At 44.0% G+C, this 27,993-nt stretch overlaps 1 protein-coding gene across 6 annotated transcripts; it reads right to left on the reverse strand.

Moving 5' to 3' along the window:
- Positions 1–27,985, reverse strand: MARVELD2 (MARVEL domain containing 2). 6 transcript variants are annotated; one of them, XM_060009366.1, is made up of 8 exons: positions 27,780–27,901; positions 24,221–24,395; positions 22,650–23,813; positions 20,826–20,861; positions 11,528–11,676; positions 6,720–6,891; positions 3,518–3,568; positions 2–2,337 (listed from the first exon to the last, which is right to left on the reverse strand). In XM_060009366.1, the coding sequence occupies exons 3-8, from the start codon at positions 23,796–23,798 to the stop codon at positions 2,215–2,217; spliced, it is 1,680 nt and encodes a 559-aa protein (XP_059865349.1). In that variant the 5' UTR covers positions 23,799–23,813; positions 24,221–24,395; positions 27,780–27,901; the 3' UTR covers positions 2–2,214. The 6 variants fall into 6 exon arrangements, with proteins under 6 accessions (XP_059865351.1, XP_059865349.1, XP_059865347.1 ...); XM_060009364.1 differs by having other exon boundaries at positions 24,221–24,583; XM_060009367.1 differs by lacking the exons at positions 24,221–24,395; positions 27,780–27,901 and adding an exon at positions 27,957–27,985.
- Positions 27,986–27,993: the final 8 nt, after the last annotated feature.

Consider the following 27,993-nt stretch of genomic DNA (forward strand, 5'->3'; position numbering starts at 1 on the left):
CTGACACCTTGATTTCAGACTTCAAGCCTGCAGAACTGTGAGACAATACATTTCTGTTGTTTTAAGCTTGTGGTACTTGGTTAAGGCAGGCAGCCCGAGGAAACCAACAGTGGCCTTAACTCTGAATTCTTGCAAATAATGGGGGAGGAGGAAATAGTCACCTGAGCATCATGATCTACAAGTTTTCAATGACTTTCCGGTTTATTTTCTGATAATGGAGAATATGCCCAGTCAACTCAGGAACGCTAGAAAAGTAAACAATAAAGGATACACACAAAACAACAGGTGACTGAAATTTTAATATGCCTAGGTATTCACATAAAAACTGTAAAAATCAGCATTACAACATTGGTCTTCAAAGATTAACATTTATAACTGTAGTAAAATAAAGTTTCACAAAGTCAAATTTCCTTAACACTTTATTTCAATATTAATCTCTTTACAGTTCATCAAGTTGGTATTATTTCATCTTTCTTTCTTTCTTTTTTTTTTTTTTTTGCGGTATGCGGGCCTCTCACTGTTGTGGCCTCTCCTGTTGTGGAGCACAGGCTCCGGACGCACAGGCTCAGCGGCCATGGCTCACGGGCCCAGCCGCACCGCGGCATGTGGGATCTTCCCAGACCGGGGCACGAACCCGTGTCCCCTGCATCGGCAGGTGGACTCTCAACCACTGCGCCACCAGGGAAGCCCCTCATCTTTCTTTTTTTATTAAAGCATGGGTGCTCTTCTTATGCAAAATGTTAACATGGGGTCCCAATATGTAAAACAGAATGTGCAGCTGTTCTAGTTTGGGGGGCAGTCCAGAGGGAGCCTAGCCTCACACTTTCCACAGTATCACCTCTTAAGACTCTCAGCACCCTAAGCATAGTCTGAGAACCATGGATTGAAAATAGTAACAATATACACTAAATAAGATATCATTGACAAAGAAGAAGTAGGAAGTTTATTCAGTATCCAATACTTGGTCCGCCTTCGCTTTTCCACATTCTTTTCTTTGGTTTCATCACTTCGAAAATTCCTCCAGTATTAATTGTTTGAATGGCAACTATATGAAGCAGAAATTGTATTTCTACACCTGGGAAATTATCTACAAGATAGATGCTGCTGAATAGGGAACCAATAACAATGATTTTTTTAAACATTTTTAAAGCAGTCTCTTGTTCACATTAATAAAAATAAAACATTTCTCATGAATAAAGCCTCAAAGCCAAGATAATTCTTGGGACAATGAAGCATTCCAATAAATCAAAGGGAGATTCTAAGCAGATGCAACATCATGGGGCCTTAGGATGGACATCTAAACAGGACAGAAATGGCAACAATATTCACACAATCCTTGTATTTGAGGTTTACAGGAAGGGCTGGGCTGTGGGGACGTTGAGAGATGTGCACAGTGATGCTATTAAAGATAAGAAGGCTGCACTGGACCCCAGTAGGCACAGGGCCACAGGGAAGCATCTGCTTAAGGCGACGTTTGTAAGATTTATTTACAGCACACAAAAAAGAAAGTCATAAGGCCATGGCCTTGCGTTAGCTGGCTGGACTTGCTCTTTAAGGTCCTTTCCTTGAGACTTATTCTATGTAGTTTATTCATTCCACAAACACGTCTATATAGTTCACAAACACTAATGCAGTGCTTACAAATGTGCCAGGCTCTAAGTGCTTTACGAATATTGACTCATTTAATCCTCATAACAACCCTAGGAGGTAGGTCCTATGATGAGCCCCATTTTACAGATGAGGAAATAGGCACAGGCAGATTAAACAACTCGCCCAAGATCATAAGGCTTCAAATGGTGAATTCAAACCCCTTTCAAGGGCAGAACTGACATCTTTGGCTAGGAAGAGAAATTTGTCCTAAAAGAATCCCAGGAACTGGCCTAAGTAAGAAAGGAAAAAGCAGCACCAGAATTGACACTCCACTCGATCATCAACCACAAGGACACAATGCTTAAATCAATTTTAACAAGATAAATATAAATTGTACACAGATGAATCCAGAATTTCTTCCACTCTTAGTAAAGGCCCTTAGTAAATTTGAATTTGTTTTGAAATGTCTGAAATGCAATCACATACTGTTTTAACTTGACATACCAGCTAAACCAACTACAAGCTGATTCAGGAGGCATTTGCTTCTCTAGCACAGAGACGAGCATAAAAAAAGACAGTAAATAAATATGAAGCTTGATATAAAAAAGTGGTTTCAAATAAGTTTTAAGAATAACCCTGTACATCCCAATTCATTACTTTATCATATTCTTGAATCCTTTGCTTTATGTGAGAAAGTTTATTCTTCAGATAATCACAGCGTTCTTTTTTTTCCAGAAATGTAGGATCCTAGAAAAGAAACATAGCTATTATCTCAGCCTCTGGCTTCCTGAGCAAAAAACACAGAAACACACATTATCACCCAGAAAATGACCTTTCATAGCAGATTTTCCTGCGGCAGATTTCAAAATCTGCCTAACAAGAATAACAGGTAAGCTCTCTACATTTTTTTCAGTGGATTTTATTTTTTAGAAGCTTTTGGTTCACGCGAAATTGAGTCGAAGTAGAGAGCTGAGGCGCTCTTGAGTATTAAAATACATTAAAAAGTAATTAATGGATTAATAAAAGCTCCCTCCATCCTCTACTAATTTGTGCAATTAAGTTAAGGATGGAATTAGAAACCTGTAAAAGAACTTAATCTTTGTGAATGAAATGTGGGTGAAGAGCTCTATATGGGTGCTCATTTCCCTGGGTTCCTAAATCAGGACACAGCAGAATGTATTCAGGACAGAGACGAGAAGAAAAGGCACCCAGGGGCTTCCCTGGTGGCTCAGTGTTTAAGAATCTGCCTGTCAGTGCAGAGGACATGGGTTCGGCCCTGGTCCGGGAAGATCCCACATGCCGCAGAGCAACTAAGCCTGTGCGCCACAACTACTGAGCCCACACGCTGTAACTACTGAAACCTGTGTGCTCTAGGGCCCATGTGTCATAACTACTGAGCCCGTGTGCTGCAACTACTGAAGCCTGCACTCTGCAATAAGAAAAGCCACCACAATGAGAAGCCCGTGCACTGCAACGAAGAGTAGACCCCACTCGCTGCAACTAGAGGAAGCCTGCGCGCAGAGCAACGAACACCCAACGCAGCCAAAAGGTAAATTAAAAAAAAAAAAAGGCACCCAGGGCTTCCCTGGTGGCGCAGTGGTTGAGAGTCCACCTGCCGATGCAGGGGACACGGGCTCGTGCCCCGGTCCGGGAAGATCCCACGTGCCGCGGAGCGGCTGGGCCCGTGAGCCATGGCCGCTGAGCCTGCGCGTCCGGAGCCTGTGCTCCGCAACGGGAGAGGCCACAACAGTGAGAGGCCCGCGTACCGCAAAAAAAAAAAAAAAAAGGCACCCAGCAGCCACCCATGGTCCCTAACAAGTAGCATCTTAAGAAATACAAAAAAAGAACTACTTTAGCTGCAAGAATCTAAAGTCACCACTGTACCTGGATAAGAATACACTTTAAAGAAGAAAATGGTTTTACTCACATTCCTTTTTTTCTTAAACTCTTCATGGACTCTTGAAATTCTCTCATGTTCCTAAAAATAATATACTGTATATGTGAACGAAAATACTTGCAGTTACTCACATCATATCTCAAGAATGTCTCAAGAGTACAGTGGGCATAAGAACAGAAAACAATTTTTACCTAAGACTATAATGAAAATATTCATACACGAACAAATTCAACTCACTGGATAAATATTTGAGGGCTTACTCTTTGCCAGGCCCTGAGATCCAGGGATGAACAGTAGGGCGAGGCCCCTGCTCGTGTAAAACCTGGACCGAGTTCCAGTGCCACTGCTTGCCGGCGGTGTGACTTGGGCAAGCTCTTTACCGTAAGGCTTGGTTTCCTTATCAGTAAAATGGGAATAATAACCATAACTGTCTCATAGTGTTGTGAGAAGGTTCATTTATTTGAAATGATCCTTCTAAAGTGCTTGGCACATAATAACCACATTAGCTATAATTAGGTAGCATTTTCATCCCCTTTGGCAAGTTGACACTATTCAACTTTTGAAAATAGCTAATATGAGGCTCCTTCCAACTTTATTCTAAGTTTAATAATAAATATGAAATTTGTTAAAGGGTTGAATAGTCTATCCAAAGGAAATAGGTTACTAGAGCAATGCCCTCATTTATCCAGGTAAACCTATGCTTTGGAGATTGCGAAGCACTGTACACCTAATAAATACAAAATAAAATGTAATAATTATGTTCTAAAAGCTTCCCCTGAGAACATTGTCCATCACAAATCCACATCCTTTTCCCAATATATTTTAACTCTTCAATGTTTTTCACATACTAAGATCATGAGTATTGTTTGTGTTTTGACTGCTTGCCATCAGTGAGATGAACCTGGTTATTCAGTTGTCATCTACATTAACAGGTCCTGGCCTGGGACTGAACTAGCTGCCTGGGGGCAGGGGTGCTGTGCTGGAGACGCAAGCAGAGATGAGAGCTGTAAAAATCTATCCTAGAGTCAGTCAGAGACTGAATTAGGAGGGTGAGGACCGGAGAGATTATTTTGAGCAAAACTCCTATTGGATGGGCTTAGAAAAGTCATGTGATGGTTTAATTTTTCACGGGTGCATGAGCAGGTGTGTGTGAGAACCCATGCCCCCAGCAGGCCCGCTGGGCACAGAGACACTTCCCTGGGGATGCGTTAGGGGACGAGTGAGCCTTGCCGGCAGACTCTTGCCCACCGCAAAGCTCAGCCTGTGAAGAAGTTCATTTTTGTAATACACTTGATATCTCCACTTTAGATAAGGCCTGGAGGAGACACCGAGACTCACTACATTTGGCTGTCATTTGGCTACTTACTTGCCAAGCCATGCTGAAAACCAAAGGAAATGACTATTGTGAGATTGTGTGGGAGGACTGTGGGAGGACTCAGTTTCTCAGCACCTGCTGTAAGCAGGACCCTCCCACAATCGCACACCACAGCCTGAGCTGTGAGCAGGACCCTCCCCAATCGCACACCACAGCCTGAGCCCTTGCCCACGCATACACAGCCTACACACCCGACGCCTCTGGGTCTGGGCTCAAAGGCCACACGTCACGCTCAGGTTTCTCAGCGTTATGTCTGTTAACCAGCTTGCTCTTCCCAACCTGCGGTGATCCCGACGCTTGGTGCCTGCTCCTTCTTTCCTGCACTCCTTTGAGGGCATCTAAACTTGGTCACCCTTCTTGGACCTGTGGACCTTGCTTGTTCTCCAAATGGTACTAACTGACCTTGAACCTGCAGTATGTGCTGGATTTCTCCTGCTTCCTGGTACTGGCATGTCTTAGCCAACACCCTTCCATCACTCCAAGACTGGGAAAATGTCACTACTCTAGACATTTGGCTTAGAGGACTTGGAATTACAACTCATTTAAATGTACACTTAAAGGTCTGGTCGAAACAAAGATGCCCAACTAATGCAGGCCTCAGGAGAAGAATCTATCTATCTATCTATATAAAAAACGTGTGTATATATTATATATACATACATTTGACATTTACTAAGAAATGCTGTATGTTTTTAAAATTTCAATTACACAAATAGATTAGATGAATACATTCTCTTTAAAAAGGATAGGATATTACACACAAATGTTCATAGCAGCATTATTTATAATAGCCAAAAAGTGGAAACAAACAAAAAAAAAAGTGGAAACAACCCACTGTCCATCATCTGATAAATGGATAAAAAAATGTGGTATATTCATACAATGGAATATTATTATTTCACCACAAAAAATAATGAAATATTGATTCTTGACACATAGATGAACCTTGAAAACATGATGCTAAGCAAAAGAAGCCAGACATGAGGCCACATATTATATCACTGCATTTACCCATACAGAGAGAAAGTACGTTAGTAGTTGTCAGTGGTTGGAGAGAGGGGAAATGGGGAGAAAGTGCTAATGGGTATGGGTTATTTCTTGGGGGGTGATGAAAATGTTCTGGAATTACAGTGGTAACGGTTATACCCCTTTGTGAAAATACTAAAACCCACTGAATTGTACACTTAAAAGCAGTGAATTTTATGGTATGCGAATCATTTCTCAATGAAAAAATATATGTCAGGTAAAAAATGCCATTGATTATGAGGGCATCCTGATTTCCCAGATATTAAAATGTGAAGAAAAAAAAAGACAGAACATTAGAGAAAACACTTCAGTCCCCTATGACTGCCATCTCCACCCTCGTTTTCCTCTCTGCCATAATCACGGTTATTGGTCTGAAGCATGAGCCCTGTAGCTCATGTATGCAGCCTCAGATCCACTCTCCGTCCCTACCCACTGTGCTCTCTGGGCTTGGGGTGCTAACTGCTTGGCTGTGACTTACCCTGGAGAATGCATGGCCACTAGCAGCTCCTCTACACCCCCGTCCACCATTTGTGAATAAACCTTCCTCAAATTACCTCAAATTACCTTAGAGTGTGCTATCTGTCTCCTTTGGGAGCCTGATTGACCCGGTATGTATGTTAGGCAAATTTACACTTTACTTAAGTAAGAAAATAAAATACTGTTTAATAATTGAAGGCAAAAGGCATTAGATTATATATTTTGAACTGTCACCCTGCCAGTGAGCTTCCTAGACAGCAGATGCAGATGGTTATGCCTTCTCTCCACTTCAGACGAAGTCAGAGTTCATCCTTCCGCCATCAGAACTCCTCCCCGGCAGCTGCAGGCACTCACCTGCTGGTTTTCTGAACGATGCGGCAATCTGCTCATCACTGCATCCAGCTCATCAAACTTCTTCAAGACGGCTTGAACTTCTGCAGAGAGCTCTTTGTACTCTGAAAACTGGTCCTGGAACACAGCTTTATAGCGTTCTCGTTCATCATCCGTCTGAATCATAGGGTATTTCCTGAGGAAAAAAAATAAACCAAAGTTGAGGTGTGGCCAAGATGGCAGAGGAGGAAGACCCTGAGCCCACCTCCTCCCACGGGCACGCCCAAGTTACAACTATCTACAGAGCAACTACTGATGAGAAAGACTGGACGACTAGCAGAAGATATCTTCTACAATTAAAGATACAAAGTAGGCACCACCAGATGGATAGGAGGGTAGAGACATGGTATAGTCAAGACCCATACCCTTGGGTGGGTGACCCACAAATGGGAGGATAATTGCAAGTGCAGAGGGTCTCCCCAATGAGTGAGGTGTCTAAGCCCCACATTGGGCTCCCTAGCACTGGGAAGACAAGCCCTGAGAATGTTTGGTTTTGAAGGTCATCAGGGCTGACTTTCGGGACTCTGAGGGCTGTGGGAAATAGAGACTCCATCCTTACAGGGCGCACACAAAATCTCACATGCTCCAGGACCCAAAGCAGAAGCAGTGATCTGAAAGGAGCCTGGGTCAGACCCACCTGCTGATCCTGGAGAGCCTCCTGCAGAGGCAGGAGGCCACTGGAGCTCACCCTGGGGACACAGACACTGACAGTAGCTATGTTGGGGAGCTCATTCTACCACGAGGACACTGGTGCTGGCAGGCGCCATTTGGTAATCCTCCCTCTAGCTTGCTGGCAAAGGGACTGGGCCCTGCCCACCAGCCTGTCAGCACCAGTACTGGGATGCCTCAGGCCAAGCAGCTTGCCAGGTGGGGACACAGTGCCACCCACCAAGAGGCCAGCTGTCTTAAGATCCCCTGAACCCCCTGGTGGATGGGGCCAGGATCCCATCCACCAAAGGACCAACACCAGCTCTGGGACGCCTGGGCCCTGCAGCCAGAGACCCCAGGACCCAGCTCTGCCCACCAGTGGGCCAGCACTAGCTCCAGGACCCCAGGACCTGGCCCCATCGACCAGCGGGCTGGTACTAGCCCCAGGATCCCCTGGGTCCCAGCCCTGTCTACCAGCAGGCTGAAGTCATGGGACCCCCCAGACGCCAGCACACCCACCAGAAGGCCAACGTCAGCACTGAGACACTCTGGGCCCCTAAGCCAGCTGCCCTGGGATCTGACACCAGCTTTGAGACACCTGGACCCCACACAGCCAGCCATGTCAGGAACCGGTCTCACTCAAGCAGGCTGACGCTAGATATGGGATCCCCAGGCCTGCAACCACCAACCCTGGAAACCAGCTCTGCCCATCCATGGACCAGCACTAGCCCTGGGACCCCTCAGGACTCCATAGACAGCAACCTTACGACCCAGCTCCACCCACCAGTGGCTGGTAGCCTCCACACAAGGCAGGGCCTGGCAACCAACAGGACTGGGGGCTGGCCATGCCTATCAGACCACCCACAGTAGTCAGCCTGCCACAACAGAAGGACCCATGCAGCCCACATAGGGGACACCCTTAGAGCATATAGCCCTGGTGACCAGAAGGGAGTGTGCTGCTGGGACACACAGGACGTCTTCTACAAAAGGCCACTTCTCCAAGGTCGAGAAACAAAACCAACCTACCAAACACACAAATAAAACAGCAAATTAGGCAAAATTAGGCTACAGGCAATTATGTTCCAAGTGAAGCAACACGATAAAACTCCAGAAAAACCAAGTAAAGTGGAAATAGGCAAACTACCCAATAATACTTGTAAAGATGTTCAAAGAACTTGGGAGAAAGAATGGATGAACAGAGTGAGAAGTTAAAAGTTTTAAACAAAGAGTGAAAAAATAAAAAGACATATTAAGCAGAGCTGAAGAATACCGTAACTAAAATGAAAAATATACTAAAAGGAATTAACAGTAGATTCGATGATACAGAGCAGTGGATCAGCTAACTGGAAGACAGAGCAGTGGAAATGACTCAAGCGGAACAGAAAAAAGAAAAGAAAAAAAAATGAGAACAGTTTAAGAGAACTCTGGAACAACATCATGCATACTAACATTCACATTATAGGGGTCCCAGAAGGCGAATAGAGAGAGAAAGGGGCAGAGAACATATTTGGAGACATAATAGCTGAAAACTTCCTTAACCTGGGCAGCAAGGGAAAAGCAACAATTTACTACAAGGGAACTGGCATAAGGCTATCACATGACTTTTCAGTAGAAACTCTGCGTGCCAGAAAGAAGTGACATAATATATTTAAAGTGATGATAAGGAAACACCTACAACCAAGAATACTCTACCTCAGTGGTCCCCACCCTTTTTGGCTCTAGGGACCAGTTTCATGGAAGACAGTTTTTCCATGGACGGGGTGGGGGTGTGGGATGGGTCAGGTGGTAATGTGAGTGATGGGCAGCGATGCGGAGCCGCAGATGAAGCTTCGCTCGCTTGCCTACCCCTCACCTCCTGCTGTGCGGCCCGGTTCCTAACAGGGACTGGTACCGGTCCGCGGCCCTGGGGTTGGGGACCCCTGCTCTACCTGACAAAGCTTTTGTTCAGATTTGTTGGAGAGATCAAAAGTTTTACAGACAAGCAAAAGATAAAAGAGTCAGTACCACCAAACCAGCTTTACAAGAAATGTTAAAGGAACTTCTCTAAGTAGAAAAGAAAAGGCCACAGCTAGAAATCTGAAAATTACAAAAGGAAAAATCTTATTGGCAAAGGCAAATATACAGTAAAGGTAGGAAATCAGCCCTGTTATAAAGCTAGTAGGAAGGTTAAAAGACACAAGTCATAAAGTCATCTATATCCCCAATAAGTAGTTCAGGGAGACACAAAACAAAAAGATGTAAAATTTGATGTCAAAAACAGTAAACGCTGGGGATGGAGAGCAAAAATATAGGGTTGTTAAAATGTGTTCAAACTTAAGAGATCAGCAACTTAAAATAATCACAGATAGATACATATATATATACAGTTTGCTATGTATAAACCTCATGGTAACCCAAACCAAAAATCTGTAATAGATGGGACTTCCCTGGTGGTCCAGTGGCTAAGACTCCACACTCCCAATGCAGGAGGCCCAGGTTCAATCTCTGGTCATGGAACTAGATCCCACATGCATACCACAACTAAGAGTTCGTGTGGCAACTAAAGATCCCGCATGCCACAATGAAGATACCACATGCCGCAACTAAGACCCCGTGTGGCCAAATAAATAAATATTTAAAAAAAAATCTATAATAGATACACACACAAAAAAGAGCGAGAAATCCAAACATAACACTAATGATAGTCATCAAATCATAAGGGAAGAGAGCAAAAGAAGAAGAAAGGAACAAAAAAGAACCATAAAAACGACTCCCAAACAATTAACAAAATGGCAATATGTACACACCTATGAATAATTATTTTAAATGGACTAAATGCTCCAATCAAAAGACACAGAATGTTTGAAAGGAGTATTACTGAGCCATAAAAAAGAATGAATGTTATGTGGCAGGCTGGATGGGAGGGGAGTTTGGGGGAGAATGGATACATGCATATGTATGGCTGAGTCCCTTTGCTGTGCACCTGAAACTATCACAACATTGTTAATCAGCTATACTCCAACACAAAATAAAAAGTTAAAAAAAAAAAGGAATGAAATCTTGCCATTTGCAACAACATGGATGGACCTAGAGGGTATCATGCTTGCTGAAATAAGTCAAACAGAGAAAGACAAATACTGTATGATTTCACTTACATGTGGAATCTAGAAAACAAAATAACTGAACAAACATAACCAAACAGAAACAGACTCATAGGTACAGAGAACAAACAGGTGGTTGCCAGAGGGGTGGGGAGTGGGGGAAGTGAAGCAATAGGTGAGGGAGATTAAGAGGTAAAAACTTTCAGATGCAAAATAAATGAGTCACAGGTACAACATGTACAGTATGGGGAATACAGTCAATAACTATGTAATATCTTTGTACAGTGACAGATAATAACCAGAGTTATCCTGGGGATGATTTTGAAATGTACAGAAATATACATTTCACTATGTTGTGCACCAGGAACTAACAGTGCTGTAGGTCAATTATACTTCAAAAACAAACAGACAAACTCATAGAAAAAGAGATCAGATGTGTGGTTACCAGAGGCGGGGGGAGGAAGTAGGGAGAGAGGGAATTGGATGAAGGTAGTCAAAACCTATAAACTTCCAGTTATAAGATAAATAAGTATTAGCGATGTAATGTACAACATGATAAATATAATTAACACTGCTGTATATTACATATGAAAGTTAAGAGAGTAAATCCTAAGAGTTCTCATCACAAAGAAAAAATTTTTTTTCTATTTCTTTAATTTTTTATCTATATGAGATGATGGATGGTCACTAAACCTACTGTGATAATCATTTCAGGATGCATGTAAGTCAAATCATTATGCTGTACATTTCAAACTTATACACTGCTATAGGTCAATTATATCTCAATAAAACTGGAAGAAAAAAAATAAACTGAAGTGATAACTTTTTCACTAAAACAAGAGGAATAGGAAATTAGCTTATTAGCTTATTCCTCAACGACCATACTGTACCTTCAATTCGATATACTACCTCCCAGGAAACAAACAACTGTTCAAATATAATTGACTTTAAGCAGAGTATTAACTTGTAGACAAACAGAAAAGAGAAAACCCAAATGGAACCTCTCTATTTTTACCTTGAAGAAGGACTTAGGTAGATACTCACGCCACATAGTCTGGCATCACGATTGGTTTCGGGATGTGGCCAGCGGGGATATGTCCACTCAGTAGCTCAGGTTTCATTTTTGTTGCTCTCAGTTCTTTAAAATTAACTTCTTGGTCTCTCTGTCTGTCACAACCGGTGGCCATGTCACACTACAGTTAGAGAGAAAAAGAGGATTTATTTATAAATGAAGGCAGAAGAACAAACAAAAATCCCAACTTTATTCTTAGAAGAAACCTGGGGGGTGGGAGCAGGAGGAAGAAGAGTAGAGACAGCAATCAACAATTTCCCTTCAGAATTACGTGTTTTATAGTCACAGAGTTGTTCAGAACACTTCTGTAACAGTTAAGGAAACAGTGAGCTACGAGAGTATATAATAGATTAAACACACTCTAATCCCAGTTGTGGGATCATCAAAGGTGGATAATGAAATGGTAAATGTGTCTTAAGTACATTTAAGATGTATACCCCAACTAACTGTAAAAGAACAGAAAATGTAGTTCAAAATAAGAAATTCAGCGATAAAAATGGAACAAGTCGGGCTTCCCTGGTGGCGCAGTGGTTGAGAGTCTGCCTGCCGATGCAGGGGACACGGGTTTATGCCCCGGTCCGGGAAGATCCCACATGCGGCTGGGCCTGTGAGCCATGGCCGCTGAGCCTGCGCGTCCGGAGCCTGTGCTCCGCAGCGGGAGAGGCCACAACAGTGAGAGGCCCGCATACCGCGGAAAAAAAAAAAAAAAAAAGGAACAAGTCAACTTAAATGGAAAGAGAAAAAAATGACACCAGCAACTTGAGATGAATCAATTACAAGTAGCCACTAAGTAGGTCAGAATGGGGGACGAGTCACATTGTTTCATCATCTGAAAAAGACAGCAAGCAAAACCAAGGGAAGGGCGGTGGATGGCTTTACTTTCCCAGGTGTTCTTAACCTGCGGTTCCTTGAAGAGGTCTACGGGAATGCTGGAGACAGTGGTTTAAGTCACCTGGCTTCTACACTGGAGAGCTCCTAGAGGTCTCTGTAGGAAAAGGATCCATTCAAAGAGGGGGAAAGAACATGAGACAGAAATGCCCAAGGAGGAAGCATGGGGACAGACCTTAAGAGCTAAAATAGGGCTTCCCTGGTGGTGCAGTGGTTAATAAGCATCCACCTGTCAATGCAGGGGACACAGGTTTGAGCCCTGGTCCGGGAAGACCCCACATGTGCGGAGCAACTGGGCCTGTGTGCCACAACAACTGAGCCTGCGCTCTAGAGCCCACGAGCCACAACTACTGAGCCTGCGTGCTGCAACTACTGAAGCCCACGCTCTAGAGCCCACGTGCCACAACTACTGAGCCCACGTGCCACAACTACTGAGCCCACATGCCACAACTACTGAAGCCCGCATGTCTAGAGCCTGTGCTCCGCAGCAAGAGAAGCCACCGCAATGAGAAGACTGCGCACCACAAAGAAGAACAGCCCCCGCTCGCTGCAACTAGAGAAAGCTGGCACGCAGCAATGAAGACCCAATGCAGCCAAATAAATAAATAAATAATTTTTTTTTTTTTAAAAAGAGCTAAAATAGCCAACAGGAGGGACGCGGAAGTGTAAGACCCAGGGGAGCCCACTCCAGAACGGGCAGGGCGAGGTGGATGTGCAGCTTTGGGGTTGGGAAAAGAGTGCTTGGGGGCCCCACTAGGCAGCACCCAGAACACCAACCAAATTGGTGAGGCTGGTGGATGCCAGGAGAGGGGTTTCCGTGTTACACATAAAGGAGCAAGGTTCAGAGAGGTTCAGTAAATTCTCCAAGGTCTCAAGGCTCTGAGTGGAAAAGCCACAATGAAAACCCAGCACTTTTCCAGGAATTCCCTGGCAGTCCAGCAGTTACAGCTGCTCGCTCTTACGGCCGAGGGCCTGGGTCCTATAAGCTGCATGGCACGGCCAAAAAAAACCACCTAAAAACCAAAACCCAACCAACCAACCAAACAAGACAGCACTTTTTTGGCTCGTTGATTCTTTAAATGAGCAACACGAGGAAACAGTTTACTTAAATGTATACCGCTCAATCCTAAAGCTAGAAATGAGTTTGTGATGGGGAGGGGGCGGGCAAAGCCATCCTGCTAGAGCATGTTGATCCCATGACACAGAAGAAAGCCCCCTCCACTCACCCCTTGGGGCTTCAGTCCATGCTCGCTGAATTAAACTCACTGAGCTAATAACTGAGCTGCTCAGGAAGGACCTGACTCCATTGAAAACAAAATATAAAACAAGATTTTAAAAAACCTTGCTCTTTACCTTGTCAGGCAGCTTTTAAAATCCTTTGTTTCCTGATTTCTCTACCTCTGAGGCTGCCTTTGAGTTCTGGTTTAACATTAGCTCATTCCAGAAACTACCAGCTGTTAACTCACCAAATAGCGCAGCCCACAGATCAGTGGATTAGTCGGATTAGACATGGAGGCTGCTGACCTGCCATGGGGTAGGGCTACCAAGAGGGGAAGGTTGCACCCGAGGCGCTGGGTGAAAGGGGAACCAGGTCCCCTCGGCCAGAAAGGACGCCCAGCCATCGGCCCCAAACAGCAAGAACATGAGTGGGGAGCAGAAAACCCAGAGGAAAGGAGATCAAACAAGAGTATTTTAGGAAACATATTCTGAGGTCAGTATCTATCCCACTTTGTTCCTCGCTGGTCGGGATGCCATTTCTTCATCCTAATGAATTCTTTTATGTTTAATCTTGAAAATCCATCATGGTATTAAAATTAGGGGAAACTTTCTTGGCTTAAATAAGTGGATTTCCATTTCATGGCACCCCTTTTTAGCTTCTAAGTATTTAACCATCCGTTTCTCCCGCGGCTGCCTGAGGAGTGGCCAGGGAGCACACTGACTCCCTAGTCAGCAGCCCCAGGTGTCAGGCTCGGTTTTCCTGGTCAAAATCACGAATTCTACCCAGGTAGTCACGTTGTGGAGGAGAGTCCATATGAGTTTTCTCCCCCCTCAGGTAAAGTTTTTTGAAGCATAAACTATTCATTTTCCTTACTTGCCCATCTCTAATTCCAAGATTCACCTTTTAATATAAAAGGAGAGTTCTAAGAAGTCAGAATATTTCCACACAGACTATTTCACCTGCTTTACTTTTTTTTTTTTTTTTCTGTTATTATGCTCTTAAAATTTTCTTTCACTCTTTTTGGGTGAACCTCACTGACCACCAGTGCAGAAAACCCTACTGGGGAAAAAATATCTAGAACTAGATATGACTCAAAAAATTAAAATCTCTTCGGTCCTTCATGGGAAGGAGGTAGTTGGGCTCCAGCCCTGGGACACACCACTTTCAAACAGTACTCCTGATTACAAACAAACGGCCCCAGATTTCATGACCTTTCTTTGCACCTAGCAAAAACCAGCCTTGTCAGCACATATAAGAAAAGCTTTACTATGAAGCAAGAGAAAGTAATTAAGCCATGGGGTAAGTACTGCTATGGATATAATTACTAAGTTTTCAAATTAAAAATGGGCTGAATGGGACTTCCCTGGTGGTGCAGTGGTTAAGAATCCCCCTGTCAATGCAGGGGACACGGGTTCAAGCTCTGGTCCAGGAAGATCCCACATGCCGCACAGCAACTAAGCCCGTGCGCCACAACTACTGAGCCTGCGCCCTAGAGCCTGTGTGCCACAACTATTGAGCTCATGTGCTACAACTACTGAAGCCCGTGCACCTAGAGCCCGTGCTCTGCAACAAGAGAAGCCACTGCAATGAGAAGCCCACGCACTGCAAGGAAAAGTAGCCCCTGCTCGCTGCAACTAGAGAAAGCCCATGCGCAGCAACGAAGACCCTACGCAGCCAAAAATAAAATTAATTAATTTTTACAAAATGGGCTGAATGAATACGCTGTCAAGTTAGAAACAGGGAGAGCCAGACATGTGTTTCAGGGTGCTTTTGTCCAATTTCTGATTCTCCTTCCCTTTGAGCGTATAGATGTAATGATGCATAGACCCCAATCCCAAACCCACACTATTACTTTTGATACCCAGATTAGATTTTGACTTTTCTAGTTTAGAAAAGCAATCTACTCAACATGTAGGGACTTATTAGAATTTGTTTCTTTCTCTGTTTGATCTTACTTTATATATATTATTTATTTTTTAAATGACCTTATTTGCTTTTTAAAAATTGTGTTCGTGAAAATACAAAACAAGAAGGGACAGCCTAGCTGATAGTTCCAGACAAGGGACAGGAAACTAAGTTCAGGGAGGGTAAGTAATTTCCCCTGAATCACAGAGTTAGTAGTACTCAAATTCAAATTTGCCTGATTCCAAAGTTTATCTTCTCTTCACCACACTACACTGCCCCTCCTGTGGTCATCTGCAAATTCTTCCCTACCAAGAACTGGGAAGGAAGCAGGGGAAAATCATACCCAATGAGAAGCTGGAGATTCAACCTTTCCTATAAGGTTCCCATTGTTAAGTCCAACAGAGGTTCCTCAATTAAGTCATGAGATTGCCTCTGTCTCTGAATACATTTAAATACGTTGATCCACAGTGACCCATCTCCCAGGAAAAGAGGCCTTTGAAAGGATGCTCTTTGCATTCTGCTCCCATATCTTGAACGAGCAGACGTTAACTGGACTGATACGATTCTCAAAGAGTCTTAGGAATGGGGATTCTAACTCCGCTAAGGTTATTCCCGATTATTCCAGGACCTCTCAGGATCTGAGATGCTGCAACACACCCTGGACATACTAGGCACCAGCCTTCCAGGGCAGCTGAAAAGACCTACCTAGAACTCTCCAGCAGATCTTCCTAATCCCGTACCACCTGCAGAAGCCGCAGCAGACTACCCCATCATTTGGGGCAACTTCCTCCAGCTCAGCCAAGCCCCTCAGGTTGACTCTACCCTGCACTTAATCCCCTTGGTAAGTCCCAGCACCTCAGGGACTGCTCAGAAGGCCCATAAGATCCATCCTGACCAAGAATGACCACCATTGCTGTGTCACTGCCACGCTGCAGCTTGGTGAGACAGTCCCACCCAGCCTGGTGCTGTGCAGTCAGCATCCGCAAAAGGCATACCACCTTTAACCCCCACCAAGCAAAGAGATTCTTCTCTTGTGCCCCTGGAGATGTTCCGAAACATACTTCCTGATGTGAACATTCTGACTTCAGATTTTGATATCATCTGTTAACAAGAGTGTCAACTTTTAGAAAGTGAGTCTCCTTATATATTTTTTCTTATATGTTTTTAGGCCTCTTTTCCATTCTGAGCAATACTTCTAATCCAGATCCATTTTCTAAACCAAAGTCTGATTAAGTGTGATCTTTTCCCTGCAGTGAATTTTATTTTAGAACTCTTACTGGGCTGTGATGTAGCAAAGGTTATCGTTCCAGGTCAGGCTAAAATTTGTAAGTTTCCTAGTCAGTCCCTCTGAGGGAGTAGGATTTACCAGTGGGTTATAGCAACATGGCAATCTTGAATGAGAGTATTGGCAATGATCTGCCAAAGCCATTCTTTTTTTTTTTTACACGGGCCTCTCACTATTGTGGCCTCTCCCGTTGTGGAGCACAGGCTCCGGACGCACAGGCTCAGCGGCCATGGCTCACAGGCCCAGCCGCTCCGCGGCATGTGGGATCTTCCCGGACCGGGGCACGAACCCGTGTCCCCTGCATCGGCAGGCGGACTCCCAACCACTGCGCCACCAGGGAAGCCCTGCCAAAGCCATTCTTAACGATGACTCCGAGTTTAGAAGACTGCCCTCTCCATTTGGTCAAACTCACTTACGTCTCTGTACTAACACTGGAAGTCAGCCACAGGTTAGGGAATTTGCACTTAGATTTCAAACAAAGGGCAGTGTTATTAGTTATTTAAATATCAGCCTTATATTGCTTATCTCAATATTTGAAATGAGCATTTACTAACTTAACTTTTTTAAAACTTAAAAAAATTTGAATAGGTAATGTATAGACATAACGTATAATTCAAAAGGTCCAAAAGGATACATAATGGAAAGTAAGTCTCCCTCTTTACCTGTCCCCTCACAGTTAGCCAGTTACCCTCCTAAAGGCAACTACTATTTATCAGTTTCAAGTATATCTGATTTGTTTGTTTGTTTATTTACTTATTTATGGCTGCCTTGGGTCTTCGTTGCTACACACAGGCTTTCTGTAGTTGCGGCGAGTGGGGGCTACTCTTCGTTGTGGTGCGCAGGCTTCTCATTGTGCTGGCTTCTCTTGTTGCGGAGCACGGGCTCTAGGTGCGCGGGCTTCAGTAGTTGTGGCACGTGGGCTCTGGAACACGGGCTCAGTAGTTGTGGTGCTCAGGCTTAGTTGCTCTGTAGCATGTGGGATCTTCCCGGACCAGGGCTCGAACCCATGTCCCCTGCATTGGCAGGCAGATTCTTAACCACTGTGCCACCAGGGAAGTCCCCTGATATGTATATTTCAGACAGCTTAAAACTGATGATCTATTTAGCTTACTGATTGTTAGTGTCACTGAGTCTAATTGAAATGTGTATCTTGAAGCAAAAAATGTTGAATAAATAAATGAACATTTAAAACAAATTAAACACAAGGGAATCAGGAAGTTAAAACAAAGTACAATAAAAAAATAAACAAGGGCTTCCTTGGCAGTCCAGTGGTTAAGACTCCGTGGTTCCACTGCAGGGGCTCGGATTTGACCCCTGGTCAGGGAAGCTCCATATGACACAAGGTGCAGCCAAAAAACCCCACAAACAAACAAAATGCCCCCCACACACACACAAAGCAGCACTGCTCTAATGCTATGAACAGTGTGTAAATTGTAGAGGTTTGTAACATTAGGTCCACACTGCACTGTGAGAGAGAAACTCTTCAGTATTCTGTAGACCAGCTAATCCCAGCCTCACTCATCCCACGCCTGGTCAGTCAGAACTGGTCAGATATCTCTTGATTTCTAACGATTTATGGATATCCAAGAAAACCACAGTAGAGCTCAACTGTAATTCAGATGACTTTACATACGTGTCAGAAATCATTTAAGGACTTCCCCGGTGGCGCAGTGGTTAAGAATCTGCTTGCCAATGCAGGAGACACGGGTTTGAGCCCTGGTCCAGGAAAATCCCACATGCCATGGAACAACTAAGCCTGTGTGTCACAACTACTGGGTCTGCGCTCTAGAGCCAGTGAGCCACAATTACTGAGCCTGTGTGCCACAACTACTGAAGCCTGTGTGCCTAGAGCCCATGCTCCGCAACAAGAGAAGCCACTGCAATGAGAAGCCCGTGCACCGCTAAACCCCTGCTCGCCGCAAGTGGAGAAAGCCCAGCACAGCAATGAAGACCCAACACAGCCAAAAAAGAAAAAAAAAAAGGGCTTCCCTGGTGGTGCAGTGGTTGGGAGTCCGCCTGCCGGTGCAGGCGACACGGGTTCGTGCCCCGGTCCGGGAAGATCCCACATGCCATGGAGCGGCTGGGCCCGTGAGCCATGGCCGCTGAGCCTGCGCGTCCAGAGCCTGTGCTCCGCAACGGGAGAGGCCACAACAGTGAGAGGCCCGTGTACCGCAAAATAAAAAAATAAAAACCACTGTTAAATTCAGCATTTAATAATGCTGAATTTGAGACATTATCATTCATAAATTGATCTCCTGAGATGTCATAGAAACACAAATCTCTAAGCAAGTTACTTTAATTTTGTACTTCCTGCTGGCTTCCTCTCTCTCATACTCTACTAATCTTTCATCTGTGTTTTTCTTTTTCACCAGATTTGTAAGCCCCTGGAAAATGGAGATAATGCCATTGTTGTATCCATATCACTGGCCCACAGCCTGTGACATGTTTGTTCAATGAATGAATGAATGATGACAGCAATGTATTAATTATGATCGCTTGGATAGGCTGCCGTTCATCCACTTAATAAATTCCATATTTCAGCATGAACAAACCATTTTCAAGTAATATTTGTATGTTACAACATAGAGAATAAAGTTAAAAAGAACCTCATCAAACGTATTTTCAAAACGAATGCACTTAACCCAAAAGAACTTATACAAATCAGCAACCCAATAAAAAAACCTGGACAGGATATGAACAGACAGTTAATAGGAAGAAAATGCAAACATATATATATGAAAAATGCTCAACCTCACTCCTGATAAGAGACATGCAAATTATAACTACATTAGTACCGTTTTTCACCTATCAGGTTGATAGATGCTAACAAATTTCCTGACACTGTGTTGGTCAGGGTGTGAGGAAGCCTGTAGTGCTGTTGGGGGTGGGAATTGGTAGAATTTCTATTGGGCAATCTAGCAGTCAAAACAAAAATGTACACCACTTTTCATCCAGAAATTCACTTCTCAGCAAAAAATTTAAAAAAAAAATAAATAAATAAATTAGGGACTTCCCTGGTGGCGCAGTGGTTAAGAATCTGCCTGCCAATTCAGGGGACACGGGTTTGAACCCTGGTCTGGGAAGATCCCACATGCTGCGGAGCAACTAAGCCCATGCACCACAACTACTGAGCCTGTGCTCTAGACCCACGTGCCACAACTACTGAAGCCCGCGTGCCTAGAGCCTGTGCTTTGCAACAAGAGAAGCCACCGCAATGAGAAGCCCGTGCACCACAATGAAGAGTAGACCTGGCTCGCCGCAACTAGAGAAAGCCCGTGTGCAGCAACGAAGACCCAACGCAGCCAAAAATAAATAAATAAATAATAAAATTTTTTAAAAAATTAAATTTAAATATGTAAGGAGAACCAACTAGGTTCACTGTAGAAGCTTCATTTAACACAATTAAAAGATGCTTCAAATAGCCTTGTCTGATTTGGTCCTCTTAGTATTAGAAAAAAGCTGAGGAACTTCCCTGGCGGTGCAGTGATTAAGAATCCACCTACCAATGCAGGGGACATGGGTTCGATCCCTGGGCTGGGAGGATCCCACATGCTGCGGAGCAACTAAGCCTGTGCGCCACAACTACTGAGCCTGCGCTCTAGAGCCCACGAGCCAGAACTACTGAGCCCGCGCACCACAACTATTGAAGCCAGCGTGCCTAGAGCCCGTGCTGCACAACAAGAGAAGCCACCGCAATGAGAAGCCTGCATACCGCCATGAAGAGTAGCCCCCACTCGCCGCAACTAGAGAAAGCCCACGCAAGCAACGAAGACCCAACACAGCCAAAATGTAAATAAATAAAATTTTAAAAAGAATAAAAAAAAAAAAGAAATGAAAGCTGAAAGTCGTATTATGAACTTAATGCAACAGATACACTTTTACAGACAGATGGTCTACTCTATAGATAAACAGGTAAGAGAGAAAATTATTTAACAAATCTAGAGATAAAATATAACGTGAGCTTTACTCTTACCATTTTCCTTTTCGATGGCAATGACTGCTCATTTATCTGGAACAAAAAGAGTTAAAATGACTTTTCAGAGGTGTGTGAAGCTACTTTGCAAATATTTTTGTCCATTTGCATCTATAGCCCAATCTCAACTTTACAGATGTTGATTCTCTACCGTACACATGATCCTCCTACTCTTTTGGCCACGTTTTCATGGGCCAGTGGAGAACCAGAGGAGGAGGGATAACTGTGATTCCCTGTCAATCAGGAGCAGAAAGCAGAGTTGGAAATATGGAGATAGTGGTGACTCTTATGTGAGTTGTTCTGAATTACCTAGATTTTATTTATTCTTGGTTCCTATTACCTTGCACAATTAAAGAGTTTGGGATGGTTAAATTATAAAATTAATAGAAAAAAGCTATATGCCATTGTGTATTTTAACATTTAGGAAGTTACAGCAACACACAAACAGGAATCATAGGTGACTCAAGTTTAATTAACCATTATGTGAAGTCTTATAAAAACAAATTTTTGTTGAGAAAAGGAAAAGAAATAAAAGTACTGTTTATAACAGTCATATTCATGTAGAATTTGAAATGATATTAAGAACTCCATTGTTATTAAACTTACATAAAATTATAAGGAAGTGTGTGCTTCACTATCTGGATTTCACACTGATTAGAATTTAAAGTTCCTTACTTTGTATACACAGATGTAAATTAAAAAAATAGGTGGTGCAATGGTTAAGAATCCGCCTGCCAAGGCAGGGGACACAGCTTTGAGCCCTGGTCCGGGAAGATCCCACATGCCGTGGAGCAACTAAGCCCATGCACCACAACTACTGAGCCTGCGCTCTAGAGCCCACGAGCCACAACTACTGAGCCCACACGCCACAACAAGAGAAGCCACCGCAATGAGAAGCCCACGCACGTACCGCAACGAAGGGTAGCCCCCGCTCAACTCAACTAGAGAAAGCCTGCACGCAGCAACGAAGACCCAATACAGCCAAAAATAAATTAATTAAATAAATAAATTAAAAAAAAATGCTTACAGTGCTGAGATAAATTTTTAGAAACAACTTGAATCTATGTCAAATTCTAGTAAGATAAATATATTTTATGACACTAGAGTATGGGGTTCTGTACAGAACACATAAGGTACCTATTATAAAGTTAGTCAAGTTTTTTGCTGTTATGAATATGATTAAAAAAATACATAGGTCAGTGAGTAAATACGTAGGTTATTGAGTATATAAGGAAGGATTTTATTTTTAGCTATAGTTTTGCCCAATATACACCATCCGCCATTGTACCTAGGAAGTCTTTGGAAAAGTGGGGAAAAAAATGCACGGTACAGTTGACTTAAAATTAAGAAAATATTTAAGGTAATACTGCCATTTTCAGAGGCACAGGAAATTCTACTACACACTCCTCCTCCTTAGAAGAAAGCAAAACATCAACTTATTTCAGGGAATAATGATGTTAGCAGAACATACTCTAACATTTTTGCTACCATTCCAAAAAAAATATTTTTAATAGGGCTTTTACATAATCTTATGCAGGTATTATCATCATTTCTTCTTTGTAGAAATTCAGTAGTTGTTTTCCCCTTAAGTATCAGACAGACAATACTGCAACCGACAAACTATATATTGTATTACACATCTGGGGTCTACCTGCAACATTCTACAAATGACACACCAGAGTGGGTTATCCTGGTCAGAACATGTCAGATGCTGAGTGGGGCCTTTTGAACTTCAGACCCTTAAAAACAACAGCTTTGTTTTGAGAACTATACATATTTAAGGAGTAAACAGAAAGAAAGAACAAAGATCACGAAATCCCTTACCTCCTGTTGCTCCATGAATTCCCTACGTCTTCGAGCCGCCTCGTGCCTCCATAACTTTAGGCAAACCAAAGCTCCAATGAGATAAACAATCATGGTGACAAAGAGGAAGATCATTGCTGCTATCTGTCCTCCTTCCACCCGGCACAACGCTGCATTCACTGGCGTGTTAAATAATGGATAGTAGCAGAGTCCACCTCGGTTGGTATCATTCACATAGACTATGGCTGCGGCCATGTACAAGATAAACAAGGAGATGTTAATTCCAAATTCAGTTAGGGGCCACCAATTTGAGTCCAAAAGAATGGTCCGATAATACATGGACATGCCAAGCACCAGAATAATAATGGTGGTGACCCAAGCCAATCCAGCAACCACAAGCACAAAAGCGGTTTTGGGGCCACTATAGTAATAGCCCCCATACATGCTGCCCAGGCCACCAACACCTCCCATGCCATAGGGCTGTGTATATCCGAACAGGTTATACCACTCGCTGTCCTTGTGAATGTACGCCGTGACACAAGCGAAGACGCCGGCCCCCAGAAGCAGCTCCACCACGCCCAGAATCCGCAGCAGGCCTGCCCAGGACTTCATGTAGGAATACCTCAGGTGATACTCCTCCACCTTCTCGCTGTAGGTTCGGGCTGTGTGTGTGCGTCGGCCTAGGGATCCGTAGGGATCGTGGGGAAACATTGCCTCGGCCTCTTTCCGGGAACGACAGCTGCCTTCTGACCCGCCCTGAGGATCTTCGCAGGAGTTGGGGGGTGAACAGTGGTTTGGTCTTGCAGGAGAGGCTGGAGGTGAACACTCCACTCCATCGGAGATGTATCTGATGTCTGACACCCGCTTATCCCACTCTGGGTCCTTTTTCTTCCCTCTGAAGAAGTTCTTCCAGGACTCAGGGACAAAGCGCCTTACAGGCTTGAGATCTGGTGCTACGGCCGGTTCCTCTGTGTCACCTGAGTAGAATTCTGGGCCGAATGGTGGCTGTAATGGGAGAGGGGGTGGTGGCAACGGATCAGCGCTCACAGCCAGCTCACTGTCGTGAAGAGTCTGGAAGGTTCTTACGGTGCCATCTTGATAGTCTGAGTCCCTTGGGACCTCATCGTAGTGCCTGTCCCGATTCCTGGATCTTCCGTCATTTGACAACATTTGTGATGTTCACACCTGGGGCCGAGATTAAAGTTATCACTTATGCTTAGTTATTTATCCTTTCAATGATGCTGGTTTTATTCACTTAGTAGCAAATGATCACATTCAGGAAACCAACATGATCATATCTAATTATTATGATATATAAAAATGACAACATAAATTATGTACACTTTAAACATGGGTAACAATTATGTTAGCCAGGGATCTACTAATCATTCTATGAGATTTTAAGGGCAATCAAACTTTTAAACCTTCGCTCTTGATTAAAACATAAGTTGAATTTACCTATGAGCCCTATAACAACAAAATGCAAAAAACCAAAAATGAGACTAAATTTTAACAATACAGGACGCTAACACACTCCAAGGAAGAGTCCTGTCCTCAAATATCTAAATCAACATATTTAAGGGTCGACATACCAAAATGTGATGGGTCAGCAAATACTCTTCACTTTCATTAACTCAAGTCTGCTTTGGAATGGCCCAGGAGAAGCAGTCTGATAAACACAGGGAGTGGAGAGTCCCTTTCTTTTCTAACTCGGGAAGTCACGTTACGGGAGTTGCTTCTTCCACTCTAATAGTATAACACTTGATACTAGATATAAAAAAATTGAAATCTCAGAAAAAAAAAAATCACCAAAGGCTAAGTAAGATTCCCTGAAAGTACAGCACAGAGCCAAAGCAATGGCCATGGACATCACTCTTTCCAGACCAATTATTTAAAGGTGACTTGCTGTTGCCATGGAAAGACTCAAAAAGTATCTTACAGGGTATTCAATCCACCTGAAAAATAAAGCATAGAAAAAGCACTTTTTATCAAACCTGTTGATTTCCTTCATGAAATCAATAACCTGGACATGTATGTAAAAAGGAAACTATTTGCTAATATAACTACTATGTTTAAGGCACAATGATTTTCTCCCTCAAACTGCTCATGAGTATTTACTGAAGACTCGCTGGACACATGGCATTGTACTTGGCACTATAAAGGTCTCAAAATTAAAGCTGGTAATCCCACCTTTACGGTGTTGAACAATTTAGAAATTCCTAAGGCTTTGTTTTGTTTTACTTTGTAAAATGGAGATCTATCACTCAACAAGTATTTACCGAGTGCCTGCCATGCACCAGGCTTGCTGAAGATGTATCAGTGAACAAAGCCAATGGAAATCCTTGCCTTCATGGAGCTTAAATTCCAGTGGGGGAGCGGGGGTGACAAATGATAGATAAAGCAAGTGAAATATATCAGATGCCAAGGAACAAAGTTAAGAAAGAGGATAAGAAGTACAGTACGGACAGGGTGTTATAATTTTAAACAGAGTGACGAGGGAAGTCTTCAGAGAGAACATGACATCTGAATATAGAAATGAAGGAAATGAGGGAGGAAGCCAGGCAGGTATAAGGGGTAAGTGTTCCACACAGATGGAACAGCTTGTGTAAAAGCCTTAAAGTGGGAGTGCCTGGCATGTTCGAGAACTGTTAAGGAATGGAGGCAGCAGCAGGGTGAGTGAGAGGGTAAGTAGTAGAATTGAGGCCATCTGAAACATTAGGGCTTAAAAATCATTAGAGGGACTTACCTGGTGGTGCAGTGGTTAAGAATCCACCTGCCAATGCAGAGGACACGGGTTTGAGCCCTGGTCCGGGAAGATACCACATGCGCGGAGCAACTAAGCCCCTGCGCCACAACTACTGAGCCTGTGCTCTAGAGCCCTTGAGCCACAACTCCTGAGCCTACATGCCACAACTACTGAAGCCCACACACCTAGAGCCCGTGGTCCGCAACAAGGGAAGACACCACAATAAGAAGCCTGCGCACTGCAATGAAGAGTAGCTTCTGCTCGCCACACCTAGAGAAAGCCCGCATGCAGCAATGAAGACCCAATGCAGCCAAAGATAAACAAATAAATAAAATAAATTTTAAAAATAAATAAAAATCATTAGAAAGATTTAGGCTTCTACTGGGAGTGAGAAGCCACTGGAAAATTTTCAATAAAGGTCTGACATGATATGACGTATTTTAACCAGATCACTCTGGGTGCTCTGTTAAGAGTACCTTCCAGGAGAAAAGGGTGAAAAGAGGCAGACTGGCTAGGAGGCCACTGAAATTCAGTTGACGCTTGACCAACACAGGGGTTAGGGGCACCAACTCTCTTCGCAGTCAAAAACCCAAGTGTAACTTTATAGTTGGTAATATGTAGCTGTGGTCCCGAATCCACGGATTCAACCAATTGCAGACCACACAGCACCGCAGTACATATTTATTGGGAAAAAAACCCCAAAACGCATATAAGCGGACCCCTGCAGTTCAAACCTGTGTTGTCCAACTGTAATCCAATGGACCATGGTGGTAGCAACGAAGATAGCAAGAAGAGGTTACACTCTATGTTCAGGGAATTAAACATTTTTATTTTAGAAATTTCCAAACACAGTAAAAAGTGGAAAGAACAGTATTATGGGCCCTTATGTGCCCATCAACCACTTTCAATTATCAATTTATGACCAATCTTGTTTCGTCTATACCCTCTACCGTATTCCTTTTGTCAATAGATTACTTTAAAGCAAATCCCAGACACCAGATCATTTCATCTGCAACATTTCTCCAACCCTCCAGCTTAGTCCTGGGAGAAGCAGCCTGAAGAGAGTCTGAGATACCTGTTAGAAGTCCAGGTAAAGATATCAAGTAGGCAGTCTACCCACAGAAGTGTATATACTACCACAGACTAAATACAATCACCTGGGGGTGGAGATGGAGAAGAGGTCTAAATTCTAGGGTCTTCTAATGGGCCACTCCAATTTTAGAGAATTAACTGTGAGTCTCAGCATGGTGCCCAATGCAAAGCAGGAGAAAAAAATTTAGTACAGAAAAAAATTTCTATAATGATAGCAATTAAAAGTTACTTTTTCGTCTTTCATCGCTTTATCTGTTGTCTAAAAACATTTAAATTCTAGGAATGCATAGTACTACTATAATTCTTGAAATATATTTTCCTAAAAATAGTAGAGGCAAAAGCACAACAAATAACTTTAGCAAGTTTTACATATCCTTCAATATCTTTGCTATACAGGCATTTAAAGGACACCGGTTGCTTAATTCAACTCACTGGCAAAAGTATGCTTCACTATAATGGATTTAATTCATGCTCACCTGTGAAATGTGGCTTATTTGAATTAGATCACCTTATCAGTGTTTATATAAAAAGCCAAAATTACAAATTTGAAGAATTGTGGAATAGCAAATTATGTGATTTTGGAAGGGAATAATGGTCAGTTGTATTTTACCACAGTTCAATGTCTGGATACCCCTAGCATCTCTCAGGGTGTCACTGAGAGTCCACTTAGAATCAGCACGCTGAGGCAGAGCTGGTCTTTGTTTTGTTCCAGCCCCCGGGGCCCGACTCCATTCTGTTGACACACAAATCTCCGAAAGTCAAAGCTGTGGGAGGAGAAATGGTTCTCCCCAGCGAAGTGTTACAGGAATCCAGTTGGTCACCTTTACACCAACAGAATCACCACTAATCTGGCTTTAAAGTTTTGCTGGCCCCGAGAAAGGGGACGATTTCAGACGTTTCTGGGTTTCCAGGGGGATGGGAAATCCCCTGCGCTCTGAACTGAACCCTCGAGCGAGTGCCCGGGAATACAGAGCATCCTCGTCCGGGGTCCCTCCCCAGGCCGCGGCTCGGCGCTACGTCCCCGACCCACCAACTTCATTCAGTACTCAGCTCTGCCCACCCAGGTGCGCGTCTCCACGTCAGAGGGAAAATACACTCTTCGTCTCCCGAAATTGTCCCCAAAGTGGCCGGAACTAAATCGGGCCGGACGTGCCCAGCTCGGGATAACCCCGCGCCCGGAAGGACCGGGGCTTCGCGGCCGGGGGTGGGCGCGTCTCGCGCGGCACCTGTGTCCGCCGAATGAAACCTGGCCGGCCGAGGGGCCCTCCAGCCTCCCAGGCGCCCCGCTCTCCCCGGGGCCCCGCACCCCTTACCGCGTCGGCCTCCGGCCTCGGGCGCAGGTAGTGGCCGGCAGCGCAGCGAGCGCGCCGTTCCTAGGGGCCGAGGGACGCCGAGGGCTACCCCAGACGCCGCGCGCCTGCCCGGGGTCCGCCGGTCCCTCCCCGCCCACGCCCCGGTCACGTGGGCCCCACCCCTGGCGCCCAGCTCACCTGCGCAGCCGCCGGGAAGTGCGCGCCCGCCGCCCGC

This window comes from Delphinus delphis, chromosome 3 (genome assembly GCF_949987515.2).
Source record: "Delphinus delphis chromosome 3, mDelDel1.2, whole genome shotgun sequence".
Lineage (NCBI taxonomy): Eukaryota > Metazoa > Chordata > Mammalia > Artiodactyla > Delphinidae > Delphinus > Delphinus delphis.